Source organism: Rissa tridactyla, chromosome Z, assembly GCF_028500815.1.
Source record: "Rissa tridactyla isolate bRisTri1 chromosome Z, bRisTri1.patW.cur.20221130, whole genome shotgun sequence".
Lineage (NCBI taxonomy): Eukaryota > Metazoa > Chordata > Aves > Charadriiformes > Laridae > Rissa > Rissa tridactyla.
The window spans coordinates 58,552,998-58,572,123 of NC_071497.1; the positions used below are offsets into that span (position 1 = coordinate 58,552,998).

A 19,126-nucleotide genomic window follows, 5' to 3' on the forward strand; every position below is an offset into this window, starting at 1 on the left:
ATTATCTTTTAAAGTGTCTCAAGTACTTGAAAAAGTGCTGTCTTTTTGGTATGTTGCCCAAGGCTCTTGTAACATTTGACTGAGATACTACAGAGTCTGTGTGCAGGAAAACAGAATGGTGTGGAGCATTGAGCTGTGTGTTCACGCCGAAGCCTGTAGGTGGCAACAAGGAGTGAAAATGCCTTCAGGGCATCACTGGGTGTGTGTTGTGGAGCCTGAGTTCCCCGATCCTGTGTGTTTTAACTGTCCTTGTGATGGTGCAAGCCTTTTCAAGTCTGCCCCTGCAGGAGACAGGAAAGCTCCAATGAACTTGAAGGGTCCAAAGGGAGAATCTAAGTTTTTAATTTATTTGTTTTAGGAATTTAAAGCCAAGGGTCTGACCTTCCACACGTTATTAGTTCACGCCCTTGGAGTATAGTAGAGATTGTGCTGTGTTCTGTGTAGCTCAAATAAGTTTCTAGTATGTATGGTTGCTGTGTGTTACATGGCATGAGCAAGGTAGGTTGTGTTTGTAGGACACTGCCTTTCGTGCTGGGATAATTTTAAGTTTTTGCTGTTGAAAGGTTTCAAACATGGGGAAATGCCAGTGTGAGACTGAGAGGCAGGAGAGAATACTGGAACAGTTAGTTGGCACTGCAGTTACGTTGCATGAGTGCCAGGAGGCTCCATTGACAGAAAGGGAATTCAAACTGTCCTGAATAGAATTAACAAGGAGATGACCTCTGCAGTTATTAGCAAGCCATAACCGTCCTCAGAATAATTGTCAGCCCCAAAAATACACCTGAAGTTACCAGTTTTCAAGATAGAAACTACCCCTGAACACCAGACCTTGGCTCAGTGTACCTTTAGTCCACCAGCAGAAGCATTTTAGAGTTAAAACTTTGCAGGGGTGGAGAGGAAGCAAAACCAAGAAAGCTAAATGGTTTTAGATCCTTTGTAGCTAAAGTGTCTTCAGATGTTTTTGGTTTATTGATTTCTGTTACTATGATCTTTCTCTGTGAGATGTAGCATACTAGAAAGCAAAAAGAAAAGGAACTTGTTGTCTACTAACCATTTTTCTTTCTGCCTTGTGCTCCTGACAGCCTCTCTGCCAGACATGGCAGTTTACATCTTATCTTAGCGAAATGTCGTGGTTATCTGTGTTGTGTGCAAGGGCTTAGCATTCCACTGCTTTTTGCTTAATAAATTAAAGACTGGGAAGGAGTAACACTGTAATACTTGACCATATAAGGGGGGGTGACTGTTGTTTTAGTTCTGCTCCTTGCACAATATGCAGTTGAAGCCTTTTAAGGGAAGGTGGTGCAGACAGAGTGAAAACATCCAGAAGCAGAACATCCATTTCACATTATAGTTGGTGCCAGTGCTGGTGCTGTCATTGCTACTGCTGTGAATTTCTCACAGGCGGTTGGAGCTGCATAGTTAAAAAGAAGGAGAGACTTACAGATGAGACTGAAGAAAAAAGTTAAAACCATTTAGTTCGTGGCTCCTGCATCTTATGAAGTAATAAGAATGAAGGGGGAACCGACCAAAGGTGAGCAGAATTAGACTTCTGAAGTTGAGAAACAAGTAGCAAAGAGCTCTTCAGAGCACCAACAAGAAGAGACCATAGAAAGAACAAGTGGAAACATCGTGCAGTGAGAATGGGACAGGGACTGGGTGACTAAAAAGGCAGTGAATATTGTGTCTAAATTTTCAATAAAGTTTAAAAAAAATTCTTTGCAAAAGAAATTTGAGTGTTGGAGAGGGAATGAGATAATTAATGCCCGTGATTGCAGGGAAAAGAAACTGTAGCAGCATGGTAGAAGTTCAGTCCTGGATGTCATCTTAACACTCCAAAGAAGTGAACCCATGCAATTACAGGTCTGGTTGCAAGTACACTTCAGTAAGTCCATCAAGGCAAAGACTGTATGATATGGTTAGAGAATGGCAAAAGCAGGATTTCTAATAAAGGGATGGCAAAATGGCTGTAGGCAAACATAAGTCAGTTATTTTGTTCACAGAAGTGTCCAGAGTGTTACAAAAATTTTGAAACATCTCAGGCAGTAAAATATCAAATAAAACACATTTTTATGCCAAGGTTAGATTGTGTGAAGACTTACTTTGAGCTAGGGAAATGATTTTCTTGATAAATCAGGTACAGATCCTTACCTGAGATATTTTTAATTCTTTGTGTGCGGGAAGACTACAGAAGTGGGAAGAAAAACCATTTTTCTTAGTTTCAGTCAAACCATAGTCTTGTCTTTAAAATAAAATATGCTTCAGGTCTTAAATCAATGACTCTTTTATCAGCTAGACATTAGATAACACAGTCAACTTCAGTGGCTAGGTAGAGATTTAGAAGACCCAGTGTCAAACCTTTTTCTTCTATAGCCAGTAACTCTGAAAGAAACATGTACAGACGTTTGATCTCTTGTGAAATGCTGCTACCACAGACTACCCTAGAGTAGCCCACATGTGTCCCACAAATGCCTTCAATTCCTGTTTGTTAGGGCCCAAGAGTGCTTACCCTTCTGCAGAATCAGGCTTGTTGCACTCTAAATTACAGCACCTTGTCTACTTCAGCCCTGGCTCCACAGAGAGGAGTAGGACTGAAAAAAAAAAATGCGTCCATGAAACACCAGCCTGTGTTTTGAAACGCCCAAGTGTCTGTGAGCATCTTTTACACGTGCAGCTGATACCTACAGATGGTAGAAGACAACAGAGACAAAGACATGCAATTGCAGCTTCTTTAGTGATTCTTTCATTAATATCTCTTTCTTTCTCCAAGTTAAGACTCCAGAATGAATGCAATGCTGCAGTTTACCCTAGCCAGCATTTCACCCACAATGCAAAACTCTAGACAGTCATTTACAACAGTTCTTCAGGCCTGTCAAAGAAAGCCCTTCCCCCAGTGTTGTGACCTTTATCTTTGTGGTGAACAGGCATCACAACTTTGGCAGGATAATTTTGTTTGATTGACTGGTCTATTCTCAGAAGTTATAGAAGTTGCACTGGGCACAAGAAAGTCAGCTTGACGCAGGCCATTTGTTGTATCTGAATGACGTGTATTCATCAGGACTTTTTGCGGCATTGTAGAGAATAGGTTGGAGCTGACTTCTCTCTCATTTTGGTTAAAGGAAGTCAGGGTAATTCTGCTTACGTCAGTGGTGTTTTGCTAGTGCAAAACCACAGTGACTGGGAAATACCGTCAAGGACCACTTTGCTTTATTGATTAGCCCATCTGTCAGAAATAGTCTGTTGTCTCTACTGGGTGGAAAACTGAAAGAAGGATAACACAAGGATACTGCTTTAACCCTTTTAAATAAAAGAATATTTTTTTTTATCCAATGGAAAGTTATCTATTTGCAGAGTTTAAGCAGGATAATATTTTTACTGTAGTTTCAAGGAAAATCATTTGGACTATCAAGAGTCCTGTACCCTCTGTTCTCCTAGTTAGGTGACATGCATATGGCTATGAAGTATAAGGAAGAAGACCTGGGATATTCAGATGTGCAACTGTACAATACGTAGCCCAGTTTCCTGGCACAGAACAGATATTTTTTCCACATTAGTCTGTTAAGGCTTTCAGGAAGAATTTTAGAATTAGCTGTTAATTTTTTTTTCTGACAGGAAAATTTCAAAAATCCTGATCTTCATTATGAAGATTATTATTAAGTTCATTATTACCTTTATTATGAACTGAACAGCTCATGCTTTGCTGAGACTTATTGTAGAGCTCACAAATTGGCTTAACAGTGCTGTGTTGGATTCTAAACTTTCCAATAATTCAAACTGCAAAATAGTAACCCAAACTGGTTCTCATGGTTGCATTATATGTGTTCTCCTTATGTTTTAATAAAAAGTGGGTGGTCAGTATAGATAGTGTGAGACTAGCTCTTCAAAATAAAAATGAGAATGAAGTTGTACAGTAGAAGGGTGAATTTAACTATATAATCTCCCAGTACTTTATATTCTTATTTTAACTCACTTTATTATCTCCCCATTTAAAAACAGCTGCTCCTGCTTTTTTTAAATTCACAAAATATAGTTTTAAATAATGTGTGTAATTGCAAAAAGTACAGTCCACTCTGATTTTTTTTCCTCCTTAATTAGTATTTTAGCATACTGGGAACATAAATACCCTTAGCTCTGATATGGGCAAAATAACTAAGGTGACTGCCCTTCAGTTTAGGTCCAAGTGTAAACACCCTGTTTCCTGGTCTAGCAAGAGCTAAATAGCGCTACACACAGACAGAAGAAACTTTATTGTATAATCTCATTGATGTAGTGAGCACTTAACGCTGAAAGAAGGCAAGCAAGAATACTGTTTGAAGTCAGTCCCATTAGATGTCTGAGGTGACAAGAACCAGAATGTCCATGGTTTGTTGTATTCCTTCTACATAGTTCATACTCATAGAACATATAAACACAGGTATATCAACTGTGTGGTTAGACATAAATAGAATGCCTTTACTTCAAATAGACCAGGAAGATGAACCTATTCATGTGGCATATTTTTTTCCAGTTTTTATTTTGAATTGCTCTGGAAGTATATTTCATCCATCAAGTTGGGCCTTTTGACAGCTAACACCTTCACCCAGAGAACTCAGAGACTGAGGTATTGCCCTTACAAGAGCACTGCTGCATCAGTATCTTGATAATGATGCATTATACATATGTATAAGGACAAATAAAATTTACTCTGATGAGTGAGACCTCTGCAAGATATAAACTCTTTGCAGCACCAGTTCCAAAACTCACTTTCTGAGAGAAGTAGTATCCTGTTTGACCAAGAGATCTCATATAGGCAACAAAACCACTTGACTTTCCATTTCTAACTTCCCAAATTTAAAGACTCAGTGTAAACGTACAGAAAGAAGAGAAACTTATAAAGCTGTGTATATACAGACTTGTTTGAACTGTCCTGTGAAGGTACATTGCTAAAACTTCATAGATTATAATTAATGGATATGTGATTTGTAATAGGTAAACCAAAAACCTTTACCATGACTCACCAGCAATTGTTCTTGCAGGATTACAAGTTCTAGAAACCCTCATCCTAAGCTTTTATTTGCCTAGCAGAATAAAATATTTCCTTAGTGTCTTTCAAGCTTGTCATGAATTCATATGCTGCATTAGGTAGTGCTGGAAAACTTCAGTGATGCATAGAAACTAATTTGCAAATTGTGGTCCACAAGGGATGCTACTCTCATGTCTCGGCTGGGACTTCGTTTTTTAAAAATGTGGCTACTTGGTGTAGGAGTGAGTGAAAGCTCTCATTTTGTCATTTTGCCTACAAGACAGCAGATGGGTGAATGTAAAGTGAAAAAAAAGTTGTTTTTTTTTTTTAAAAACTTTCTCCGCACTGAGGTCATACCCGTCATATTTCTTGTTTAGAAAGATGTAGATGTGGGAGCATAAAAAATCCCTCCCCCTTCCTGCATTTAATCTCTGTTTTCCCTGGCTTTGAAGACCTAGTAATTTCCCAATTACAGAATATTAGTTTCCTTCCTCTAAGGGTATTTTCCTGTAGTTTGCATTGTTATTTGTCTGATCTGATGCAGCACATTATTTCTCTGAGTCTGCAGCATTTAGAATTATTTGCTACTTCCTGTGGGAACCCCTCTCATGTTTCCTGGGGTGATCATTCACCTTAAGCGTCTGTAGGTTGCGTAAGGGCACATTCTTCATTTGTTGAGACTTCCAGTGTTGATTCTTTATTTCAGTAAAATTGCAATTACAAGAGTATGCTTAATTTTCAGTGTTTCTACTTATTTACTCTGTTGAAGTCTTAAGAGTCAAGAACAAAAAAATATTGCAAGAAACAATCTTGTCATATTTCACTATAAACTTCTTGCGTGTGTATGTTTATATGTATATTATGTTTGTTTGTTTGAAAGGCTTAGTTTAAAGTCTTAAACAACAGAATCAACATCTGTATTTTCAGTGCTAGCCTAGTGCATAGAAATCTTTGAAAACCAGTACGGCCCCTGGAAGCCTGTGGTGCTGGTCAAGATAGGTCCAACCAAGGCTGTTTGTCCGCAGGCTAGAGGAATACAGAAAAGTGAAAGGGAAAGGATTTCCTTCTCCAAAAACAGTACCAGGATATGGGAACATTTCTGCAAGCAGAGATATTCCTGCTGTATTGTTAGGCTACCTCAAGAGAATTGGTTTTGCTCTTCCAGCCTGTTAGCCATTGTTTTCTGGTTGATTGTTTTCTACTTTTTGGCAGTACGGTCCTGGTCCCAGCCTGCAGTTACTGTCACGCAGGGATTAAATCCTTTTATGTTCTTGATTTTTTGCAGAGCCAGCCAGAAACCTGTTCAGCTCAGCACTGTATAATCTCCCTTATGCAGCAGCATTTCTAAGGGCCAATAATTTAGCTGGTGCTGTATAAACACAAGGAGGTATACGCTTGCCTTTACCTCTAAACTGGAGACATGAAAATGGAGTTTAGTATTAAACATTTTGATCGTATTTTTTTCTCCACGTCCCACTTCAGCTCTTTTCAAAGAAGTATCAGCAATTCTTACTCTATCTCATTTAAAAATCAGTCTTTTTAGGTGTAGAATATTAGTACAAAAATGAACAACTAGGCTCAATAGAGGGAGACTTAGATAACAATGGATAAAAAAAGTGGATTTGGAGACTTAATACCAGTGGTAATTAACAATGTAAAGATTTCAGTACCTGTAATTTAGGTACATGTATGTACCAGGTTTTGAAAGGGTCAGTATTTGCATATTTGGACAGTTCATCTCATCTACTTTACATGCCTACTTTCAGACAGAGTGATGGACTGTCTGAAAACAGGTGTCTCTGTTGATCAGAGAGGTGACTGCTTTCACCTTGACATAAATTCTGCGTGGATTGTATGAAGCGCCTTGATTGATCTGCTTTGCCTGGGCTTGACTGTAGTTAAAATTACATAAATCATCTCACATCGAGTATTCTTCTGTGGGGGTGGAATTAAGGAAATGTTTGTTAGGTGTGATTGCTGCAGCAATCCTAGGGAGATCGTAAGGTCCTTTCTAATTAGTCAGTCAGATTGCTTGACTGTATCTCAAGTTTTATTTTTCGTACTAAAAAGCAGTTGGCTCTGAAAATCCTAGGCACACAATGGAAATGAGCAAATATAATTAGAAACAAGAAGAATGGTAATATTAATTCTACATAAATCCCAGCTTGGTAGTGAGTTCCTTAGAGGATTTGGTGGTTTGTTTTTTATTTTTCCTTTCTTAGTTCAAGAAAGGATTTTTTCATTATAGTTTATAACAGGAATAATTACCGGTTAACAACCTGGGGAGGAGAAAGTGCATCCAGCTTATATGGTGGTTTATGTTGGCTCTTGAAAATACTGTCAGTTCAGCCAGCTAGTGGGAGTGTTTCATTTAGGTGTGTCAGAGGAGACAGGGAAAGTAAGTTCAGACTCAGGTTGAGACTGGGAAAGCTGTTTTTAGAGGAGATGCTGCATCGTGGAAACATTCCTGTATTGTCTTGGCTTTGAACACATGAACAGAAGTAAAAGTGTCTTTCAAGCATATCAGCGTTGGCCACTTGTGTTTTGTAAAGGAAGGTACTTCAACATGATGCTTTAACTTGCATTAAAATATTAGCATAACAAAGCTGTGTATCTCTAGGTATAACTGTTTCTTGCTCAGCAAAGGTACTGGTAAAGCCTATTGAGCTGAGGTCCTACGTTTTCCAAAATACTACACTTACTCTATGAATATACCTGGGTTCTGGTTGAAGTCAGGTTCTGAAACAAGGATTGGTTTTGAATGCTGCTGTTGATCTGTTCTCTTTTTTTCTGGTTTGTTTTTTTTTTTTTTCCTTTTTTTACTTATAGCCCAGCTGTCAGGAGACGTAGCAAGACCTAGAATGCTCCTCAACTGATCTCAGGCCATATGTAAAAAAAGCACTGTCTTAATTGTATGATGTTTTATTGTGTCTTTTCCAGAGTGGCGAAAGTAATGAAGGTTCCTGTGTATGAGACACCAACAGGTTGGAGATATTTTTCCAATCTCATGGACTCTGGACGTTGCTCGCTTTGTGGAGAGGAAAGCTTTGGCACTGGTAAGTAACACTTAATCAAAAATTTCCACAGACTTTTAATGACAACTTTTAATTTTCCTGGATGACTCAAGTCAAATCCAAGAGAATCAGCGAATTATCTCTATCTTGAGCTGGAACAGAGAACTGACAGTTGTTCACATCTTGAGGGTCTTCTTGCAACTCTGGAGTCTAGTTACTTGAGGTATGAAAATTGTGAAAGATGGACATTCAGAAACCAGAGGCAATCTTATCATTGCCCAAACAGCTTTTGGAGGTGCCCAGCACTCTCTTCTGATTTGAACATGTTGCAGGAAGGTGTCACTGGTTCCACTGTAATAGTCTTTCCACAGGCTGCAGCAGCATTTGGGGGGATTTTGCCTGTTTGGAGAAACCACGTCGTTTTTTTCCTAATGTGTGTGGTTCAGTGTGCAAAGTATGAGGATTGGTTTGTCTAATGGTGTGTCTAATCAAACCTGTTGCACGCATCTCTTTTGAGAACATCACAATTGCTCAAAAGTCATATAAAATTGTCATTAGACGAAATTCAGTTACATGTCAGCATCTGTGTTTTCCCTAAGTATTTCTCCCTTATCTGTCCCAAGAACCAGTCAAACAATAGAATGCAGAATGAAAGACAAATTTGAGCCCTCATGAATTCAGTACTGACAGGAAACATTACAGCGAACAATTAAAATATGTAGTCTGTAAATCTGCACAAACATGTTTTTTGTTTAGGAGAAAAACTGAATAAATTTCACAGTGTTTCTTTTTTTTCTTTCCTGAATTCTGCCTGAGAAATTATTTCTTCTTTCTATTTATTAGTAGGGTTATGTTACAAGTGTTTTTGAATACACACATATCAGAATGACTTAACCATTTGCCTGGCTAATAATTTTATCTGTATTTTGATGTGAGTTCCGCGGAGTTCTTTATTTTGGCATATAATTAATTGGCCACAGCTTTCCATGGAAAATAATTTATCATGCAGTGAAACCTGGTTACAAATTTCTTTTTGCTTTGAGTTAAGTCTAGTATTAAGTTTGTTGGTTGAGGTCAATTAGAGCAGAATGCTGTTTTTTTAGAAATGAGGATACCTTTAAGCCACAGACGTGCCACTTTATGTGTTAGCCTGTCATTAACCTTTCTGTAAGTATCTGAATGGACTATGATGGAAGAACCAAAAACGTGTTAGATTTCTTTGGGTGTCTATCTGTAAAAAGAGAATTTAAATTAATAATGAATGTTCATTTTCTTTCTATTGTGAGTGGGAACCAATGTCCCATGATTAGCAACCTGAATGTCTTGGCTTAATTGCTGTGACTGGCACAGATTTGTATTGCCTTGGATATATCTTTTGAATAGATATTTTCAAAGGCTGTTTTGCAATCTTATTGAGTGAGTTCTAACTTGGAGATAGGGGCAGGAAAGTCTTGTACCTATCAGAATGTACTGCCATTTGTTGTGGTGTGTTGTTAGACTGCGTCTCCATTTGCCCATGAGAAATCTGGACCGGACAGTTTTCAACTCTCACTGCTTTTTGATGCTTTTTCACCAGGCCAGTTCTGTACCCTTCTCATCTAAATATTGAAGTTCCTCCTGCTCATCCAAAACCAGATATTTCCATGAAACTTGGGTGGGTCTTTAGACATCAATATGACCCCATTAGCACCCAGATTATTTGGAAAAAAACTCCTGCCTTCATCATCAGGCTGAAGAAGGGGAAGTGTGGGGTTTGACTGAAAGGAGTTTGTAGGAATTTGATGGTGAGTTCCCATAGGCTTAGGTACATCTGGGTACCTTAGCCCATGGAGCACAGCATCTGCTACTGCATGCACTTTTATCTGCAGAGGTATGTAGAGAAAGAAGGGTTGGCCTCTATGTGCCATATGCCATGACAAAGCACTGCATCAGGGCCTGTTTCTGCTTGGGAAGTAAGGTTCCTAGACCATCGTCATCTGGTGATGTTGAGTACAACTCCTACAAATACTTTCTTTCCCAGGGAGAAGGGAAGAATCTTTGGTTGCTTAGTAGAAGCCTTGTCTCCTGTCAGGAGACTTGTCATTAAAATTTTATGTTGCAGTTATAAAAAAATGCCAAACATCAGATTTCTCTGGCACATTGAAAAGGCACGTTCAGGTCTTGCTAAGCAGGCTGTCCCAAGCATTGCTGGACTTTGGCCCTGCAGAGCAGTTATATAGGAATCAAGAGAAGTGATTTCAGGGCTTGATCTACTGAAATGCTGAGGGCATTGGCCTAACTTTATTACCCTGAGTATCAGATGGTTGTTGAAGTTGGAAAAGAGGGACAGGTGTCTCTTAGAGGTCAAGGAAGGGCCTCTGGAGTTTGTCTGTTCTTCGAGGTAGGCAAGATAATTCCTCTGACTTCTTTCTGGTTTTGCGCTTGACTTTTATCCTTCATTTACATCCTTCTGTAGGGCCCTAGAGCAATTGCATTTTGTACTATAGCCTCTCTCCCGATTTTGCAGCTCCCGTCTCCTGACTTCAGACCAGTCTCCGTGTTCCTAGCATTCTTTGTGTTCCTGTCTGAATCTGGTTCTCTTATCCTACCATTAATTCTGCAGATTCCTGATAAATTCTGTCTCTTGTGAATTCTGAGGGTGTTTGAACAACATATTGCTGGCCAGCGTGGAGAGCTGCTCTACAGCTGTATTTAATCTGTGCATCTTTGTATGTTCTGGTCAGATGAGCGTTGTAGTACCTGCAGCACTTCAGTGCAGAAAGCCTCCTGACCTCCCATTTAAGCCAATGCCATCTAAAGACTAGTCTGAACCCTCAAGATTCAGTCACGTGGGCATCTAGACAACTTGAGCACTGGGTTTAAATTCCTCAGTGCATGTGTAGCTGCTGTGTAAATTAATTGTGACAGTGCCTGCAGGACAATTATGCAATGACTGTGATACCTAAAGTTTGCTTTTCTCCCTACCTCAGTTTCCTTATCACCTTTCAGTTCAATGCAGCTGTCTGAAAATATCTCATATGCCAGGAGGTTTATTTGTAAAACGCAGGCTGGTCTGTAGGTGACCAATACTTTAGCGATGCAAGCTGTTTTTAGCAATAAATATTTACCTTATTGCGAATCTTTTAGTAATTTTCTAAGCTGCGTGACCCTCACAAATTTCTGCCAGTATTGGGCATTTGAATCAATTTTACAGCTTTCCCCTCCATCATATCTATTTAGGGCACTTAAACTTGGCACTTCTTTAGCTTTCAGCGTGGAATATTTAAAGAAATCTACCGTATAGCTGATCAGAGTGGGAAACTTGCTGTTCTGTGCAAGAGAAAGGGGTTTTCTGTAAAAAAAAGGTACATTCTATCATCATCTACATTCTATCATCAATAGAATCAGATATCTATCTACATTCTATCATCAAACTAACCGAACAGCACTGGAGACCCATTGCTTGTGCACCCAGGTAATCCAGCCCAGCTCTAATTTCCAAATAATACAGAGCCTTGGTTTTATAACATAAGGGATTTTGCTCTGGCAAGTAAATAAAAGCAAATTTTCTGCTATAAAAGGACAAAAGATTTTGAAAACATCCCATAGGGCTGTGTTTCCCAGACTTGTTTTCTGGCAGCTGATCTTGGAGCTCAACCAATGCTTTAAAAACTTCTTCCATTTTTGTAGCAGTGTGGGGAGCTTGTCAGATGAGGTTAGTAGCTTTCTAGTTCTATGACTAATGCCCAGGACACAGTTCAGAGAAGGGCGTCAGCAGCAGCAACTAGTTTCTAAATTTCATCAGCAAACTATTAATCAGGATTAGGAGAGCTGTGTGGCTGATTTATCTTTCTGCAGTTTAAGCCACTTCAGTAATTGCTACACCTTTCATAAATTTGCATGGTTCATCTCCACATTTCCAGATGCCATTAACACCAACCACCTTCTCCTGCAAGATTATGTGGAAAAAGAACTAGTGGAGACTTTAAAGATGTGCTGCTGAGATTAATGAAAGCCTTAGAAGAGCTGTTTGGTGGTATCTGTTACAGTAACACAAATCTAAAATAATCCCATTAACTTGAATAAAGGAACAGATCAGACTGACCCTAAATCTCCATTTGCCTAAAATATTGTCGAGTTTCAGACTGCTGGGTGATAAATTTATAAGACTCAATGTGTGTGCAAACAGAATGATTTACTGTGATTTTGTATAGTCGCTGAAGTCAGATTTTTGTTTTAAAATCACATTTACAGGATTCAATATGGTCGATAGAGTTAACTAATTTAGGGAAAAGCAATTACATTTTCTTCATGCATATGACCCTCAGGGCTCACTGTCTTGGAACTGGAAATCTTCTCAGATACAGAATAAATTAGATATGTAAAAGGCAGCATGCATGCCCAACAGATTTACAGTATCATAAGAAAAATCATAATATGAACATTTTTACATGATTTTACTTTGTTTCTCAGGCTACTGGCACTCAAGACTTTACTTCAATTTAAGCCTGTATAAGCTGAGTGCTTCTTTATGAATGGGAACATGCTCTGAGAGTTTGTCCCAGATTGTTTACTCTGAGTCAGGCCACAACAATTGACTGTTGCAGTAGTAAAAAATAACTTTTGCTACTGTTATATGGAGAAATATTTGACAAATTAACTTAAAAATAAGCTGTCGAAGTAGTTGCCGTTGTTATAATTTCCCTTACCGATGGCAAATTAAATATGATGGGATAATCAGAAAAATAGTTGTTGACTCCACTGTTCTGTTGCCTCTTTCTGCTTCAGCTCCTTAAAGAGGTGCTGGAATTCATGAATGCCTTGGATATTTCCTTGGAATTAAATTCCTTGGAATTAAAAGTATTACTGAGAAGTACCCTAAGATTGCTGAGAGCTCCCAGCAAGCCAGTAGGACTGTTAGTATTGCAATTGCAACAATACATTAGTTGTGAGGCACCTTTTACTGGATCCCTTTGCATAGGGCAGTTCTGCCTCTGCAGATTCATAGCAGCAGATACTGCGTCTGTAAAGAAAACAAGCATTCTGTTAGCTGAACAGAGGCAGCAGAACGAGCTCCCTCCCTAGAGTTTCTACCAAGTGAGCTGGGCAGTAGCAGTAAGTGAGAGAGAGCAAAGCCACCACCAAAGGTACAGTAGGTGAAAAACAGAGTTGACTAACAGAGTTTTGGTAATGGGTTTTAATTTGCAATAAAGAAAACAACATATATGCATATAGTAACCCAGTTGGTGGATATGCTGGTGAAATAAAAGAGCTGGAACAAATGTGTTCTGAGAAATCCCAGTTGTCAGTTTTCCTCCTATTAAGAATAGCAAGCTGAGACACTTAGTGGGCACACAGGATTATTGTACTCACATCAGGCTAGCATTTTTAATCAGTGATTTTCAATTCTGGAACAGCTGGTTTTTTTCCAGCTTTTCCATCCAGGGTTTTTCCTCTGGGTTATTTCTTCCAATGCTTTCTCTTTCCAGAGAAGCAACAATCTGTATTGTCATCCTGAAGGACACAGAAGGACACAACACATGCCAAAGCTGCTAAATGGATCAGAAGAATGATACGTGTATACACTCATCCCTCTTCATAGAGATTTATGAGCTAAGTCATGCCAGAACAGGGCTCAGAGCACAACAGAGACCTTTCCAAAAATTCTTCTGTCCATGTTTCACTGGACCATTTTAGTTCAATGAAACACACTCGAAGTGTTTGTTAAATCAAAACACATCTCTTCTTTGGTGTTCAGTTCAGACCATTGCACAGTTGTCATGATGTATAGGCCATTTTGCTGAATGAATGCTGTGCCTTTCACCGTACGAGTTGATGGATTGCAGTCTGCAGAGTGTTACACAACAGGAGAATAAACGATTGTTTGCATTGGAACAGATTGCTGAGGTGTTTAGCTCCATACCATGCCTCCACTTCTTGCTGGTGTCTGTTGAGGCGCTTAAGCAGTTTAAGTTGCCGGTAATATCAGCAGCAGGGGTGGCTTTTCAGGTGAAATTGAATTTTTCAGTGCTATGGCTGAAAGGAGGGGCAGACAGGTTAAGAAGGGAAGGAACAGCCATGGTGGGGTGAGCTTGCTGTTTACCAGGGTCCTGCCCACCCCCTGGGGCTCCACCACCCTGCCCATGGGCCCAGGACCCCATGTCACCCCCCGGGGGATGCCGCAGCAGGGCTGGTCTCCAGCTCCCCACAGCCATGCCCACAGGCCCACATCCTGGCCCCGTCCCCAGGGAGGTGCCCGAGGCCGGGGTCTGGGGCTGCCCTGGTGCTCCCCCATCCGCCTGCTCGGGGCTGGGGCTGGGACAGGCCCTGGCTGCCAGGCCCGGCCCTGACGGACACCAGGGATCCCCCACTGCTCCTGGTCCCCAGGGATCCCCCAGCCCCTTGGGTGACCTGTCAACTCTTGCTGCTGCTGCCAGGGGAACGAACGATGGACACTAGTGGGAAGTGACAGTTCTGTTCTAGGTCTCTCATTCGGTGGCGGTGGCAGAAACCTGCACCGGCACTGTTATCTGGGAACAGACTCTTGGCTACAATGGCAGTGATTGTGACCATGCCTTTTGTGAGCAAAGCTAACTTTATTATTCATAGGTCTTATTGCTGGTGTTTCTGTGGAAAACATCCTTCAGCTGATCTAGCCTGTTATCACGACAGGGGAGTAGAAGAGGTGAGGACCTGGTTGTCCTAAGGGCTGACTTCCTGTGGTTTGTTTTCCGTTCTTATCTGAAGCTCTGTCCGGGATCTCATAAATAACCCTGGCCTTTCTTTTTCTGATTAGTGTGTGCTCCATGCTTTGGCAGCAATGGGCACTCTGGAGAGGGGAGCAGAGTGAGCTGCTGCTCCTTCTACAGCAGCTCCTGGAGGACCAGCCCATAGCTCTGAGCACTGTAGTGGGAGACTGCCCTTGTTGCAGAGAGTTTGCAGATCACAGATCAAGGCAGATAAAAAGTGTCAGAAAGTAGGTATTCTTACTATTATGACAGCTACTTTGCAAATGCAAAGGAACATTACTTTCTCTTAGCTCTTAAATCTGTCTACAGTATTTTATGTCCTTGTTTTCCTCATTAGCTAACTTAAGACACAAACCTAATCTTCATGTAAGTCTTCTTCCTCTCCGCAAGTCTTCAGTCATCATTCCTATACAACTTAGATATTGTGCTGAAATAGTAATTTGCATTTAGTTAACTTTGTGGTATCTAACTTGCTTAATGTTAGATTCAGGTTGTTGGAGGTCTCCACCCACAGGGTTGAACATAACACAAGAAGTGTAAGTGTCAGGTGGAGCTGTGGCAGGACCAGGACCATGGGCTCTTAGCGGATACGTATGAGGAGCAACTGCTACTGTGACCATTACCCTCTCCCAAGAATAGGGACTACAAGTCCAAGGCAGCAGGAGTGACTGGAAGATGGATGTCAAGACTGAACTCTAGGAATCACTGTGGCTCTCTGCACATCTTGCCATTTTCCTTATATGTCTTTAATTTTCTGTTGACAGTTTTTCACAGGATTAACAGCTTCAGTGCATCAATTTATGTTGTGGGAACCATATCTTCTGCCAGTAGCAAACCACAGCCATTTGACAGATGGCTGTGTAGACCTTGCAGGCTGTTATGTAAAACCACAGCACTACGAAGCAGTCTCACTGACACAGGATTTTTGTGTTTGATGAAGGAGAGTATTTCAAAAAACAGATTTTCAACGTAAAACTTCGTAGTTAGATTCCTCTCTGGAAGATTTTGCTAAGTACCTTCTAAGCACACAGTTCTACTGGTTGCTTCCCTGATCAGTACGTAATTCATGGAGGAAAGAAAACTTGTGAATTACTGCACTTGTTTTGTACTCGGAGTTTCAGTAATGTGCGACTAGACAGAAAATGATAAGGTGGCAGCTAACAAACTTCAACCAAATCTAGTACTATTAAGCCAGAGCAATGGTGATATATTTGATTTATCTTCAATTTTTTTGAGTTTGTTGCCTTACGTAGTCATCATCAGCATCTACTGAGTGTTAGGTGTCTTGGAACTTAATTTGTGTTAATTCTCGTGCATGCTTCCTTGTGATTTATTGGTAATCTGGGTTAGATACATATTGCCACAAAAGCTTCTTCTAAATTATCCAAAAGGAGAGGGCACTTGCTGACCAAGAACCTTCCCGTGAAACAGTCTTCTGTTAGAGAATACTGATTTTATTGAAACTTTTTGCTGATTGATACATTCCAGTTTTAACAGGCAGAGCTTAACTTCATAGAAATTTTTCTGGTTAAGATACATTATGGTTAAGATACATTAGGTGTCTATTGCAGAGCAGTCTGTTACTCCAAGTTGGCATTTTGGCTTTGGACTTGGGAACTGCAAGATCAAATCTGTGCTCTTTTGAATTCAGATAATAGACTTGAACTTGTGCCTTCCATATCTGAGAGTATGTGCAAAGTCCTGTGGGGTATTCCAAAATTGTTCTTGATCTCCATTGTTGGATCAATTTCTCTCTTCATAAATACAAACCTCGGAAGGGATTTAGATCTGAACATCCAAACGTCTTTACCACTGAGAGGTATGAAAAAATATAGAAAGGGGATAAAGTGCTATTCTTGGGTTTGGGTTTTTTTTTCCAGAAACATTTTCAGGCTCTTGTTTTTTGTCCTGATGGGAGGTCATTAACATTCTGGAAGTCTTAATTTTTTCATGGAATGGGAAAATTCTTTCTCTGCAGCTTGACGGATGAACATCTGCAGAGATAAGGTGATGCTGTTGAACTAGACTAACGTTAACTCAGAAAATTCTGGTTCATGGCCAGGGGTTTGCCTATCTAGCCCAGTTCTGGGAAACAGTACCAGAGGTGTGAAAACACCCTCTATGTCAGTGAGCAGGAACATGACTAAAAATGTTTTCCTACTACTACCATTTCTATTCAAGTACTTGTACATATTTTTATTTAACCTAGGAGTACGGACTTTGTCATATATAAATAAATCACATTTTAAACATTAGCTCTGGTTGTCCGTCTGGAAGATATCAGAGTTGTGGAGGTTAGTACTGTTGATTCCTGCTGTGTGACACACAAAGTTAAATGAGACATTTTCCCAGCCTCTTTACCTTGTTTTCTGAGTTGTGGTGATACCAAATAATGTGTTTTACATTTGTCTCTCTAGGGTCTGATCACCTTCGAGAGAAAGATGGACTGTGGGCTGTGCTAGTTTGGCTTTCAATCCTAGCAGCTCGAAAGCAAAGCGTGGAGGAGATTGTCAGGGATCACTGGGCAAAATTTGGCCGGCACTACTACTGCAGGTGAGAAAAATTAGAAAACCACACAGGAAGTTATGCAGTTGATACGACAATCCTGCTACAACCATGGCTTGTTTAGTTGTGCTCAGCTGCATATAGGTGTGCATTTACTGTGTCCACAGAATGATAATTTGCCACAGATTTCCACTGTTCTGTAGACAGGTTTTTTTCTGATGAGTAAGTGGCAGCGGAATTTACTTACTGAAGGAGCGTTGTGTATATGTCACTTATGGTATATGAGTAATTGATGTCGAATGGCAGAAAGATTTGAACTATTTACTTGTGGAATCTGTAAGCATAGCAAAATCAAAATTGCAGCAAGATTTACTCCTGCATTTGTTTCTGTATGTGCTTCCTGTTGAGAAGAGAACTTCTGCTTTTAGTGAGAACTGGAACTATGCCTACTTCTAATTCAGGAGAACTCCTCCAAAGATCTGAACATTTGCTCATTTTTATTAAGGTCTCAAAGGGTGAATTCTAATTGTCATTTACATCTTACCTTCTGTCTCTTTTTCTATTAGAATAGACTTAATCCAGAGGAGTTCACATACATGTAAGATCTTTTGCACAAAGCTGTTCCTCAAAACTTGTAGCAAAGTTTTCTGTTTCACTTGGCTGTTGGGCACTGTACTGATTGTGTCCTCAACTGTGGAAAGCTAGCTCTGTATTGATGAAGTTTTCTATGCTACTTTAGAAACCATTAATTTTCTAAATTATTTCTGTTGACTGAGAGTGAGGTGGCCAGTGTACAACCGTGGTGCACACACACAATTCCGCAGGTCTTGCATGTGTGCCCTGGTTTAATTTGCAATCAGTACTTCAGAGGTCCACCTCTGATTTTTGAAGTAAGTAGTAAATTGCTAATTGTGAGTACATGGAGTTCTATGAAAGCAGAACTCTTTTCTCAGCTGTGGGGGACTTACTTCTTGGTTCTATTTTTTTATTTTTTTCATGTGTGCAAGGTTTGATTATGAAGCACTGGAACCCAGAACAGCATATTTCATAATGAGAGACCTGGAAGCTTTGATCACTGACAAATCATTCAGCCATCAGCAGTTTGCTGTGGGTAACAATATCTACAGTGTGGAAAGAACAGACAGTTTTGAGTACATAGATCCTGTGGATGGCACTGTGACCAAAAGACAGGTATGGCTGTGGTGATGGAGTAGCAAAGTTTTGCAACTGTCATATTGTCTCTAACAGTGTTGTTTCTAACATTCAGCTGGCAAGCCTCTCCATTTATTTATAGGATGGTGTTTTCTTTGCTCTGATAGATACCGCATTTCCTACTTAAGATTAGCTCGGACTGGATAAGATAATCCGCCTCTGGTTTAGCTTGCACTTGCTATGCATAACCGGAGGCAGTAGTGTCACAGAGAATGTAGGAGGGGATGGAATCCCTGTTGACAGCAATGCACGTATAGGGAGGGTTCCCTTTCCTGAGCAATGCAAAGTGTCATGTGGAAAGACAGACGTTCCTTTTTCTAGTCTCCATCTGAAATGTCCACTTGCTGTACATTACAAAAAAAGTGAAAATGTTCTTGATCTTGGTGACCCACAGGGTTTGCATAATTAAGGCACATTATCTGTTGTAGCCAATAGCCTGCAGAAGACTTTAGTGGATTGTACCATATGTGGGCACATTTGGCTTCTCTAGCCCAAATGACCTGTTCTGTGTTCCTTCTGGGCTGTGTCCATAATGAGATTCCTTAGCTATCAAGAACTGCAGTTCAAACTGGGCCTTCAGTGTTTTGAAATTCATGATGTGCTCAAAACTAACCATGTGCTTTTGCCAGGTGTAAATGCATATTCAAACATCTTGAATATGCCCTATG

General features: G+C 40.1%; 1 protein-coding gene across 1 annotated transcript in view; it reads left to right on the forward strand.

Moving 5' to 3' along the window:
- PGM5 (phosphoglucomutase 5) overlaps positions 1-19,126 on the forward strand; it is an 80,427-nt gene that overhangs the window by 41,092 nt on the left and 20,209 nt on the right. Inside the window, exons 7-9 of the mRNA XM_054184707.1 lie at positions 7,940-8,055; positions 17,159-17,294; positions 18,254-18,437. Of these exons, the coding sequence (XP_054040682.1) occupies positions 7,940-8,055; positions 17,159-17,294; positions 18,254-18,437 (436 nt within the window). The remainder of the gene's footprint in view (positions 1-7,939; positions 8,056-17,158; positions 17,295-18,253; positions 18,438-19,126) is intronic.